This window comes from Corvus cornix, chromosome 3, assembly GCF_000738735.6.
Source record: "Corvus cornix cornix isolate S_Up_H32 chromosome 3, ASM73873v5, whole genome shotgun sequence".
NCBI classification, from domain to species: domain Eukaryota; kingdom Metazoa; phylum Chordata; class Aves; order Passeriformes; family Corvidae; genus Corvus; species Corvus cornix.
In genome coordinates, this window is record NC_047056.1 from 20,713,873 (window position 1) to 20,726,979 (window position 13,107).

The window sequence follows — 13,107 nt, forward strand, 5'->3', positions numbered from 1 at the left end:
TGAGGGGAAGAGATAGAAAGGAATAGAAAAGAAAGGGGTGAGAGAGAGAGGGATCAAGCAGAAGATAGTTGCCACCCATGGATTCAGCAGTGTCCTGTTGGTCCTTCTTCACCCTGAGCTTCTCAGTGGGGATTCTGTGGTCATTCAAAATGTTTCACTATTTATACATTTTAGCAAATAAAAGAACTAATGCTCATTGGCTATGCAGTTCTCTTATTCTTTTGGTTAAATGATTCCCTTGCTTCTAATGCTGATTAGTCCACATGCTCAGTCTTTTGATTTTTTTTTGAGTTGGTGGGTTTCTTGGGTTGATGGGCTGTGAGTCAGTGGTCAGGATCTCCCCTGGTGGAATTTCCTTTTACCCAGTCAGAGCTGATTTCACAGCACAGAGCAGTTGCCAAGTTGGCTTTCCTTGCGGCCCATAAATTTTGCGTTCTTTGTGTCCATTATCAGTGATACATTCTTCTCCCCAAGGTTTGTTAACCTCCAGCCAAGTCTGAGATGACAGCTGGACAATAGTACCGTCTTTATCTTATCTCAAGTTCTTGCTATGGTGTCTTATCTTACAGTCCAGGTTACAAGTATTCAGAGAGGCATATTCAGGGGAGCTTCAGAGGTTGTTGGTGTTTGCAAATGCCGTCTGTCCCATGGCTTGGGATGATCTTTGTTTGACCGGTGATATGTGTATGAGCAGTTCCTTCTTTACACAGTTTACCAAAGGGGGAATTTTTGTCTGGATGTGTTTAACCAGGGTGAGCAAAGCAGATCTCGCATGCACTGGGCCTGGAGTTAATGTCATGATGTCTCTCCCTTCTGTGCTTATCTCATGGCAAAGTCCTTGTGGCCTTAACAGTGTTTGAGACAGGCAGCTGTGCTCTTTAACTCCTTACAACTCTTCATGTGCATTTATAGAGGCCAAGTGTCACAATATGGCCCCTTTTTCTCAAAGTGTAACCAGTTCGCAACCTCTCTTATTGTGACCCTTCCGTTCAGATTTTCAAAAGGGCTTTGCCACTTGACATATTATTTGAAATATCAGCAATTTATTTCAATGCTTTCAGTTGAAATCTATGGTTTTCAGACTGATAGAGCCCATGATTGGCAATTAAACATCTCTGTTACATTACTTATGCTTTTGTTTGGTGTCAGATTGAAAATTATGTCCTCAGTCATTTGCTCCAGCAAAGCAGCAGGCTAACTGATTCCTCCTTCAAAATGAGTCTTTGTGCTTATCTGTTCCTAAATACTTTTTGTTACAAATGTGTTAAACTGTATTTGGGAAGCGGTCCATTAGTGCGGTTGTTTGTATGTGGCAGAAGTGCTATGAGTTGGTATCGTATTATTACAGAGGAATCAGGTGGGGATTTAACTGCAGTGCAAACAATCCTTTAACAGATTTACTATGGAAGACAGGGGAACTGTTTTGTAAGAAGTGAGAGACATGTTAATTTCAAACTGGCCTAGCAAACAGAATCGCTTTTAAGATGCTGAAGTATTGAACACTTTTTGCTTTTATCAGTTTTTTCCCATGTTGCATGAAGTTTTTCTTCAAGGCTTTTTCATTCATATGTACTTTCCTACCTGCTACAGGGGATAGAACTGTAGTGTTGATTGGTATTTCTTTGAAGGCATAGACAGAGTTTTATTCTGTGTTCATAGCCAGAGTAAAAAACAGGAGAATGATGAGTGAGGTACTTACCAAAATAAAGTGAAAATTCCAGCCAGACTTGAAAATAAGGTTAGAAAGGGAAAAGAAATGATTGTCTGAAATGGTGTTTTACAAGTACAATGAGGAAGCTTGCATTATACATATCGCTCATTTATTTTATTAATATTATTAATTTAACTTTATTTCAGCCCCAGCGTTCATGCCATCTCCATCAGTATTCCCTCTTTCACCATATTCCCTTAATGTGTCATGGGCAAAACCTGAAGATAACTTAGCAAGAGGAGAAGTGATGGGGTATAGCATCAGTTTGATGACTGAACAAAGTACCTTGCCACCATTTTCCCAGGTATTATTGTTAGTTACATTAAGTTTTTCCTAACTGGTAATAATAAAATTGATAAAACCTGATGTCCTCTGAGGTGTTGTGATGAATTGTTTCCCCGGTTTGTTGTATATTGTCTGATCTAACTTTTCCACTCACCGGTTTGATGTCATGTTATACACTATTTCTATGTTTTAGGTTGTATTTCTGATCTGACTTGTATTCAGTAGCAGGTGAAATTCAAAATTAGCAGGGATGAGATTGTGCAGCAACATTTAAATTACCTTGATATTTGTATGTTCTGTTTCTGTGTGTTGCTATAGCTGTATTTGCCATAGCTGTTTTGCTAACATGCTAGCATAGCATATTTGCTAACGTGCTTAAAGCCATGCTGTATTGTAGGAATCTACATTTTTCTTAAGAAGGTACTTGTCTGGATGAATTTTTGAAGTGGGTAAACCTAAAATACCAGAAAGAAACAGATTTAAGAAGTCAAAATATGTGACTTTAAAATACTGTTGTAATGTTTGAGTGATTGGGTTTGGCAAACAAATATCATGGCATTAATAGTAAGCTGAAAGCTTAGGAATGAGCAGAAACGTGATAAATAATCAGAATGTGAGAGTGGATCTTGTTCTTTCATATTGTATTTGTCATTCCGAGCTGATTTTGTCTTTTGGTATTACCACAGATGGGCCTCAGTTTATTTGTCTATCAAGTGGGAATACTGCAGTTCCTGGGGCTGTTGTAACAATACATAAATGCCAGTTGCTTCTGGTCACTGGCTTGCAAGATTCTTCATCCAAAAAAACATCTGATAACAAAGTTACCTAAAATGCCACAGTTTATTCAGTTCCCCTCCCACTGATAGCTTATACTGATGTTAAAGTAAAGCAGATGCAAGTGTTTGTAGGTATTAGTTATTCCCCTCCCTCCTAATGCCTGCTAATCATGTCACTCCTTCAGTGGTGGTCAGATTTCACAACTTAATAGTGTCATTTTCGTCATCTCGATTGTAGCTGCACTGTTTATAGTGATAACTGCACCACCACACAGTTTTATGAGGCAATAACTTTGTTTCCTCATTTATCCACTCAGGAACTGGCTTATTACCTCATAAAACAGTGTGATGGGAAGTATTATCACCTAAATCCCAGCTTGTTCAAACTCTCCAAAATAATCCTCTCCCTCAGTTGGTCTATTCAGGCTTTCTCACGTCTGAGTGAAGGAATCTGAAAGTTCAGAGACAAGTTTCTTACTAGTGAACATGTCATCAAATGACAGGAATGAAAATATTATTAACCAACTGTTGTCTTCCAATCTGTTTGCTTTGCAGGTTTTGCATATAGCCGAGGCTCACGAGCTCTCCTATGTAGCAACAGGATTAAAACCTTACAGGACATACAACTTTACTGTTACTCTCTGCAATCAAATTGGTTGTGTAACCAGTGAGCCAGGCATGGGGCAAACCTTGGCAGCTGGTAAGGAAAAAATCTGTAGCAAAGTACAAAGCTGATGTACAGTTTACTAATGAATACCATTATGATGGTCCTAGTTTGATGCACAGTGGCAGGGGTAGGTGTTGTATTAATACAAAGTGACTTGCTTAGTTATTATTTGTTTGTTTTTACAGATTAAACCCAAAATGTTTTCAGTGGAGGTTTAAGGTGCACTGCTATGGCAGTAGGATTTGTGTACTGCTCTCTCAGTTGCAAGTTCTGATACGTATAGTTCTTGTTCCTGTTTGTTTAAACGGTGAATGTACATAAATGTGGCTGCATCCACTCATTCAGTTAGGATGCTAAGAAGTTGTTAATTTGTTGTTGGTTTTCAATATGTGTGTCATGTTTGCATAACAAGAAACATAAAATGCTCCAGCTGTGCCAATGCCTTGCTTAACACATGCCGGAGGAGTTGCATGGCTTTAGGAGTAACGTAAGTACGTAGTGTATTTGCGTGTCTAAATCAGAAGCAACACACATGCTTTGGATCTGCTTCTTTGAAAATGTTTGTTTATTTAGCCCCTGAGATTTGAGATTTTGCTTTGTAGATATGTATCTACATATCTATGGAAACAGTGCTAAAGAAACTGCATATATCTTCCTATGCACCTTAATATGTTTTTAGTCTTTGAGTTAATTTCAATAGCATTGTCATGGATTTCAAAGGTCATGTCTACAAATTTAAGGGAAAATACACATCAGTCCAGAACAGAGATGGAGAAAGTCTGTATTTCCTTTGAAGAAAGGACTAGCATAAATTCACTTCTTGGACATCGGGGATTCAAGAAAGTTTTAAGAGAGAAATTGTAGGAATAGCAGCTTTACAAGTCTCTTTATTCATGGAACAACGTAGTCAATATGGTTCTTTAATACTATAAATAAAATCTCAAAACCATGCTATGTGACATACTGGTGGTCATCTGAAGAGAGCTGACCACTTAACATTGTGTTTTCCTTTTGTATAGGCATTTAAAACACATTTATTAATTTAACAATATTAGCTAAAACGCTTAACAAAAAATGTTAAGCAATTAGTGGTGTTTTCATATGGATGTTGTGATGATGATCTTTGCAATTACCTCTCTCATGTAATTTAGTGTCACGTAGGAAAAAAGTCTGAAATTTTCTGCTGAAGTGAAATTAAAGGTGTTGGGATTTTGCCTCTAGTCTGTCCTCAGTTCTTCATGTCTATTTATTTCATTGCCTTTCCATTTGTTTTCAAGTGGAAGGCTGGCCATATACAGAGCCTCCTACTTGTGTAAGTGTGACTTTATCCCATTCCACACAGCCATGAGAAACAGTGTTCCAGTCTGTTCTGATAACCATGGAAACAAATATTGCCTAAACAGCACACCTTATTACTACAAATCATCCAACTTTGCATTTATACATTTATTAAAAGATTCAGGAACAATAGCTTAGTTATGCTTGACAGCTTGTTTATGGCCATCTCCTCCCTGGTTGTGTTAATACTTAGAGACCTATCACATTAGAGAAGACAGGAGAATACAAAACAGTGTAGCAGGCATGTCCCCATTTATTAGCTGTTTTGCAGTGAAGCCTTTTCCTACTTACTGTTGTAAGCCTTGAAAGGAAAGAATCAGTCCTGTACTGTGTTCCTTTTATGTTTTTAAAGCATGTTATGGCAATGTCTTAAATTTTGGCGAACTGAAAAATGAAAAACTTGCATTTTGCATGCAATTTTATTTTCCACCATTCACATTTTTTGTTCCTGGAGAAATTAATTTTATCCTATCCATCCAGGTTTATTTTTTTTTTTTTGTTTGGTTTTTTTTGGTTGGTTGGTCAGCTGGTTGGTTGGGGTTTTATTGTTGATTTTTGTTTGTTTGTTTTTGTGAGTTTTGGTTTTCTTTTTCTTTTTTTGTGTGTCTGCATGTTTCATTCTGTGAGGTTCTGTAAAACTGTGTTTTCAAAGACAATTTAAAAGAACCGCTACTTATGTGATGACAATAAAAGGGAATTAAAACAAAGTTGGGGAAACCAGTCCCTGGCATTTGTAAAAATAGATAATCAAGTCTTAGTGCATTCCTAGCCTTTCTTTTTTTGCCACTGAAAAGTGAAAAATAAAATTAAAATTGCCTTTCTAGGACTGTTGGGGAGTTCTTTTTTATGAAGGAATGTCTCCCTGGCAAAGAGACAGCTTTCCTGGCTGGATGCCAGTCGCCCTCCATGCCCTAGCAAAGGCAGCTTTTTGGAGGAAGTCTTGACTGAAATGTGTTCCAACATGATGGTCCTCTTGCATCGTAACACAATCCAGGAGCTTTGAATTATGTTTCAAGTTGGGCTAGAGGTTATACTAAATTAGACTAATTCTTCTCCTCTGATCCTCAGGAGGAGGAGGAGAACCATAATGGTTCTCCATGTCCACTCCCCAATATGTATGGACTATATTGGTTTATTACATGGATCGTTTAAATCAATGGGTGTCTTGATGACTGTGATTTTGGCATGTCCAACAGATGTGTATTAGCAAGGGGCTTCTTTCTGAAATTGCCAATGGCTTCTAAAACTTGCCACCAGAAGTCTCAAGTAGTTTTTAAGCTTTGTTCAGATCCAGTAGGTTGATTTGAAGCCTAGTTATAAAAAAGATACACTCTAAAACCTAACTTTTTTCTCTAGCAACTTGCGGGCTTTTTTGGTTTGTGTTTTTTGGTGGGTTTTTTTAATACTTTTTTAAGACAGAAAATGAAAACAAAGGCAGAAAAAAGGGCATGAAATCACTAGAAGTAAAACTGTTGAGGAAGAAAAGTGGTTTTGAGATAAGATTGAAAAGACAAAGGAAAGAGACTACTTCATGCAGGAGCAGAATTTAAGGATAGCACCCAAGGGGACAGAAGCATCGGGAAGAGTCTGCTGATCTTTCAAAGAGAAGTCTCTTCGACTATGGCTGGTTAAAATCCAGAAGCAAACTTAATGGGTGGATTCTTTCTAACTTGGTTCGATATTGGCATCTGTACTGAGAATATCTCATGAGTGGCTTTGCAGTAGAGTGAAATATAATTCAAATTGGCCATGCATCCTTATGTCTGTCAGACTGCAAAAAAACTCCTCCTCGCCAGTACGTACACCCACGATGTTTGTTAAAGGTAATAAAAGAATGGGAGGAGAGAGAGTGAGAAAACAAAGTAAAATTATTAAGAATGGAGTTATTTTATAAAAGGCTAAGTGGAAGCTGTTACAAAGGCATACGAAGCCAGGAGGGTGAGGTAATAAAAGAACAGTTATGCCTGATGCTCCAAGAATGGTAAAAAGTGTTGGAAGATCAATGTCACGTATAAATGTAGTATTGGGATGAAAGATCAAAACAAGCATAGGAGGGGAATAGAAGAGAATTACCCATCCCTGTTACTCAAAGAGAAGGTGACTGCAGGGAAGGAGAATCTCAGTTTGGTCTGTTCAAATACAAATACATAAATAGTAGACTTTTAAATATGCAGTTAATTAAGACTGGTTTCATACTTTTTAATCAGTCTTTTAAATGGTAAATTAAGGTGCAGCAGCTTCCACAATCCTTTTGGTATTTGAAATACTTTTTATGTGCCGCAATATTGTGCTCATGCTACTGAAATCCTTGGCTGATAGATGAGGCAAAAGTTCATTGTTCATACTTTATTTGAAAATTTGGAATCCAATTTGAGCTTTGTTTTTGTCTGTGCTATCTCAAGATCATCAAGTGGATCTGCATGTATGTAACTGAAAGCAATATTGGACAGTAATTCTACATTTTTCATCTCGATATATAGAGCAAAGTTTTACTTTATTCTTCTCTCTGGGTTCTGCCATGTTCAAATTCCTATTTATTTTTGAGGATGGCATTCAGCCTGTTGTTTTTACTAGGTCTTGGCAATTTTTTTTTTTTTTTTTTTTTAATTTCAAAATCACTTTTTGTTGAGTGGTCTTCTCTCATGTAGGTTTCTGAATTGATACCTATAGAACTCCACTAGCTGGTACCAGTGAGAGACATGGTCCTTTGAAAGATTCTTTTTGTGACAAATATGTCTGCATGAAATTATAAAGTACCAGTACAAAACATGCATGTTTTCAAAATTTTTCAGTGAGGCAGAGAAACACCCTTTTATTCCCATCATTTTCTGTCATTTCAGCAGGAAATTAGCCATGTGAGTGCGTGGACCAGTACAATTGCTTATGTACTCAAATCATATAGTCAGAGGTTGCCTTAAACAATCTATACAGCTATGTTTCATTAGCTTTTCATTAGCTACTGTGTGACTAAGCTTATTTCTTGTAATTAAGTTCGCCTTTCCTTTGCCCTTATTTTTTTTTAAATTTTTTTTTAAAAGCACTTTTAATTTAAGACATAGCAAAGTGTGGCTTTGTGATTGCTGCCATTTACCCCAGCACACTGTATTCCTGATCTTTTGCTTTTGATGGCAATTACAGGGTTCAGAAGCTAATTTGTAGAAGATATTTTTCCAGCACCAGCTGCATCTGGCTTCTTGGCAGACTTCTCAAGCAGTTGTATTTGGGTCTTTGGAGTTGCCTCTGGGTTTGCTGGGGCAATTCTGGGCTGTCTTACACTCCTTGTTGTTTTCTTTTTTTGATTACCCTTTCAATCTGAGTAATTTGTCCATTTTTTTCCCGTTTTTTCCATTCATGAATAAGGTCTGGTGCGAGCCTTTTTCAAAAGTCTTGTTTGTTTATATCTGTCAGAGATGGCTTTTCTACAAAATGCTATGCCTCAATTTTAAAATCACCAATACCCATTAAACAGGTAGTAAGAAATGTATAGTTTCCTTTGTTACAGAAGAGAAATACTAGGGCCATTTGCTGCTGGCCTGGAAACACAGATTGTTTTGCATGCATGTACATAAGTCTCTTCATTGTGAATAGGACCCAAAGTGATTAAACAAGCACTCTTAATATGTTAATTTATAATTTTAATTACAACAATCTTGTATATATAGTCATTAGTGAATACTAATATAAATATTTTTCTACCTTTTTATTCATAATGCATAAACCAATCATCCAGTTACTTCTCGGCAGTTGCCTGTTTCCGTTTCATAATACAATCTTTGTTCTTAGTTATGAATGCATTTTTTTCATTCCTATCTTGAATAATCCCTCATTAAGCTAGTCACTTTCTGCTCCATGCTAAAAAGGAAAAATTATCATGCAAATGTGGCATGCCATATTAAAAAGCACATTACCAAACACTTTTGTTGCTGTCCTTCAATTAGTTTCCCTTCTTTGAATTTAATTTCATTTGTTGTTAAACTACTGACTTGATGTATGGACTCATGAATTTGAGTCTGCTGCCAAGAATGTAGCAGGAAAAAAATCAAAGCCTCTTCAGAAAGCTACAGAGGCAAAGCTGAAATGAATTTGCTTCACCTTTGACAAGAACACTTGAGCAGCACTGGAATCCTCTGATGATTCAGCTTGGCTAATTATCCAATTATTTATTCCAAGAATAAAGACGCTGTTTTACAATTAGAAAAGTGTAAAGTAATCTGAGAAATTTCGTAATGACAGATGACTTGAGTAACTTCCGAGATAAATAGAATCTGCTCAAACTTGTCTTGCCAAGTGTTCAAGCTGTAGTTAAACTGCTCTTTGAGTTTCAGGAAATCAGTAGGGACTCAAAAGTTATTTGTTTCTTCTCCCCTACCAACCACATATTATATGTCAGAAAATAGCTCAAAACAGCTCAGTTTGTTCTTTTTCCTCTCTGTCAAATTTGCAACATTTTTAAGCTATGTTTAAGTTGCATTCCTCTTGATTAAAAGCTTTTGGTTCAAAGCAATACTTTTTAATTGCCTAATAATATAAGTCAGTTCTTAGGAAAGAACCGTGCATTTAGGAGTTCATTTGCAATATAACTGAAAAATTCATTGCATGGCAGTAAAACAATTTACTGTTAATTACAAGGAGAAGAATTTGCTGTACCATGCTCACAGATTGCCATGAATCATGCAGCACTCCTAGAGATTTATAACAGATGTGTAAGTGGGATGAATTAGCAGGGTTTAATAACAGAGACACAAATCATGCAGACTTCAAGGAGCTTTAATTGATATACTAGAATGTGACGGGCATGAATCACTCAGCCATTCAACAGCACTGTAACATATGGTCAGCTCAATATGCTGCATCTTAAATCGGTTGGTGAGTCGTTGGTTGTCCCATATGGTGGAAGCAATATATTTTTCATGATTTTTAAAAAATACAGTGTATTAGGTACATCTATTTTAAAAGAAATATGATTGCAACACATCCATGTTACTAAATTTTCTTTTGATGTCCATTGTGGGTGGGTTTTTATTCTTTTTTTGGGAAAGAGTCCAAAATGGACTCTAAAGAATCTCTTATAACTCAAAATACAGTCAGAAGACATAGGTATTATTGCTTGACTCATTTACTGTTGGAATGACTGATACCACTGTGAAGTGCAGAAAAAGAGAAGAACATACCTGAAATGCAATGGCAAACTCGGGATCTTCTGGACTAATTACTGGTAGCAAAAATGAAATGGATGACCCATAGTGAGGCATGTAATTTTACCTGCAAGGTAAACTCCAATATGAAAAGAAAAAGATCTTTTCTGTGACTTTTTGTCCTCGAATTTTCAGGTGTTTTCTCTTTTAATTTGTACATATGCATTTTGGATTCCACTTAACAACAATTAAAAACTGTATACTTTTTGTTGCTGTTACATTCCTGAACCATTCAGTGTCTAATTGAAAGCTTCGGTGGAAGAGTACACAAATACCTACCTACAGTAAGCTGAGCAGGAGTTACTCAAACATATGTAAGCCTGTAAAATTTAGCCACAGTGTAAATATGTTATTCCTGGGACAAGAATCTGGCAGAGTACGGAAAAGCTTTAGCAGTTGTATTAGTAAACCTGACAGACTTGAGAAAGGAGTATTGTATCCTTAGAACCACGGCTGCCAGAATTTAATGTCAACAATTAAAATTTATTTTGATCCTTACCTAGTGTTTATTACTGTTTGTATACACAACAGACCTTACTAATACAGAGATGCACTATTAGATGGAATTACCATCTGTTCGGAGCGAAATGCTGGCATCTGTCTTCGAGCCTAAAACTAAAATGATATTATTTCAAACAAAACAAAATTAACTGCTCTTTACTTACCAACTTCATTTTTGTGTACATGTGTGTGCCTAAACACATGGGAAAGGCTTATTTGTAATGACCTGTGTAGCAACATCTATATTTAGATATATGACTTCAACATAAGCTGTATGGACCATCTGTCTTTATTGGTCTTTTCTGTGCCCTCTGCTACACAATGGCATGCAGCAATCATGGGCTTTTAAATACTGTTTTAGCCTTATAATATATTAAATATGTATTATATAGCAAGACATTAAAACTACATAATTAAAATACACAAAAATGTGACTTTGAATCCACTAAAATGCAGCACGCTCATTATTTTGACAGATGTGTCTTAACAGAACGTGACTAAAAAAAATCAAATAGGTAAAATTACACTCAATTCATCTTTCAGAAAGTAGCTACAGGTACCACAGTGACACCTTTAGGAAAATATATACTGTATCTTTTAGTGTTGAATATTTTTAATTTCAGCATTTAGTACCCTGCTGGGCTAGTGCTACAGATTTATTTCAAGACCTGTCTGTTTTTGTTTGCAGTTGGGTTTTCTGTTTGGGTTTTTTTGTTATTTTTTATTTGTTTTTAAATACTTGTGTGGCCTATTCTGTACAGTTTGCTGCTGTCTTGATGCACAAGAATTCTCAAGCATCAAGGAGACTGTAGTTTAAATACTAATGCTATAGCAAGGACGCTACTTTCTGAAAGGGTAGTCTTGTGTTCCATATATCACAAAATAATAAATTGTGTCATGCCAGTGTTTAATGCGTGTACACAGTGCATTAACTGTAACTGTAGTACATTTATTTGTGCTAGAGGAGACTTGAAAATGATTAAAAAATCAATACTTCCCTGTCAGAGAAGCAAGTGTTACGATGCATTTAAGTAGTTAATTGCATAAGCCCCATAAAAGCTTCAGGTTTGGGTATCAGAGATGCCATAATTATGGTCCGAGTAACTGCCGTTTATTAATACTAGACTTTAAAGGAAGATGTAGTTATTGTCATGCGTGCTAGTCAGCTGTATGCATGTTAAAAATAATGAATTTTAGCATTTCTGTTCTGCCATCAGTAATCTGAACTGGAGGGCTCAACCTCTTCAGTTTGCATTTAAAATGCTGACGTAGGCTGGTTGCCTCAAAGGTGAGGTTTTGATTGTTAAGCCATGTTTTCTATTTAAACTTGTGCATTAATACCACAATTCATTAGTGCTGTGCCCTACTTATGCAGGAAAGCTTATGACCTCACACTGCATTACTTCAATTTTGACATTGTAAATTTCTACCATCGCTTGAGATACTAATTAGATTGTGAAGTCATAAATGATACCTAAGCAGGAATTTACAGCACATAGTGCCACTGGCAGTTTCCCAGTTCCCCCACTCCCTGCTTTCTCCAAGAAGAATATATATCAAGTTATGGGGTGTGGGGGACAAAGAAAAAGAAAAAAGAAAGAAATAATATACTACTGGCAAATAGGAAAAATGAAAAATATGTTAATGATCTTGGAAATGTGGGAATGTTTAAAAGGATGTTATTAATTCATTTTAAATGAAGCAATCTCTCCTTCTCTAAAGAACTTGTGCTATGTACAATGCTGGGCTGTGAAGTAATATGTTCAGATTTTGAAGGCCCATGTTTTAATTCAGGTTTTATTGTTCTTGAAAGGCCTTTATTGCTCTTTACTGTGTCATTATGGGAACAAGTAATTTTTACAAGTTGTCATTGTATTTCGCTTCCTGGGTACAAATGAAGTTTCTGTTGTTAAATCCTTTTCTTTACCAGGGAAAGAAGGAAAGAAAACAGGACAAGATAAGATGTATACAGATTCCATACATAGCAGAGTGTTCTCATACTTCTCCAGATAATGTCTTCTATTGTTTCAGTGATGGTCCATTTTTTTCCACCTGTATGACCATCATGTCATTATCCAAACAGGTCATGCTGCCCTCCAGTGGCTTACTATACAGTATTTTATAAAAAAATGGAATAAGTTTGGTTAATAACTCAGCTATAGAGTAGCCAATGCCATCGGAGTGTGTAAAAGAATATCAAAGTATTGGGTTTAATGGTAGGAGGATCATCCTAATAATGTAAAACTATCTTGTGCTGCTACCTTCATGGAAACAGTCTTGTTTTGGAGTCTTGGTGTGCACCAGAATAGGTGGGCAAAAATTAGAGAAGGTCGTTTTCTTGAACTGAGTAATTACCTGAATGCAAGCTGGTGTCTGGTGTGCGTATCATGAGAACAACTGGATGGGCCTTCAGTATTGTGGACAGAGAGCTGCTTCTGCTCCTCTTGGTGAGGATAAGTCCTGTGACGAGAGACTCCTGTTGTCATGTGCCATACTGAGATGTAACAAGAATTAAATTAATTGTTAAAATTTTCCTTTGGTTTTTCGCTCACATCTACCTGTGAAAGACATACAGATACACACCTACAGGGAGTTTGGCATGAGAGGCCCATCAAGGAAGGAAGGAATACAAAT

The 13,107-nt window shown here is 36.5% G+C and overlaps 1 protein-coding gene across 1 annotated transcript in view; it reads left to right on the plus strand.

Annotated features, from left to right (window-relative positions):
* Nucleotides 1-13,107, plus strand: part of USH2A (usherin) — a 387,802-nt gene that overhangs the window by 84,389 nt on the left and 290,306 nt on the right. Inside the window, 2 exon segments of the mRNA XM_039569529.1 lie at nucleotides 1,858-2,015; nucleotides 3,328-3,472. Coding sequence (XP_039425463.1) covers nucleotides 1,858-2,015; nucleotides 3,328-3,472 — 303 coding nt within the window.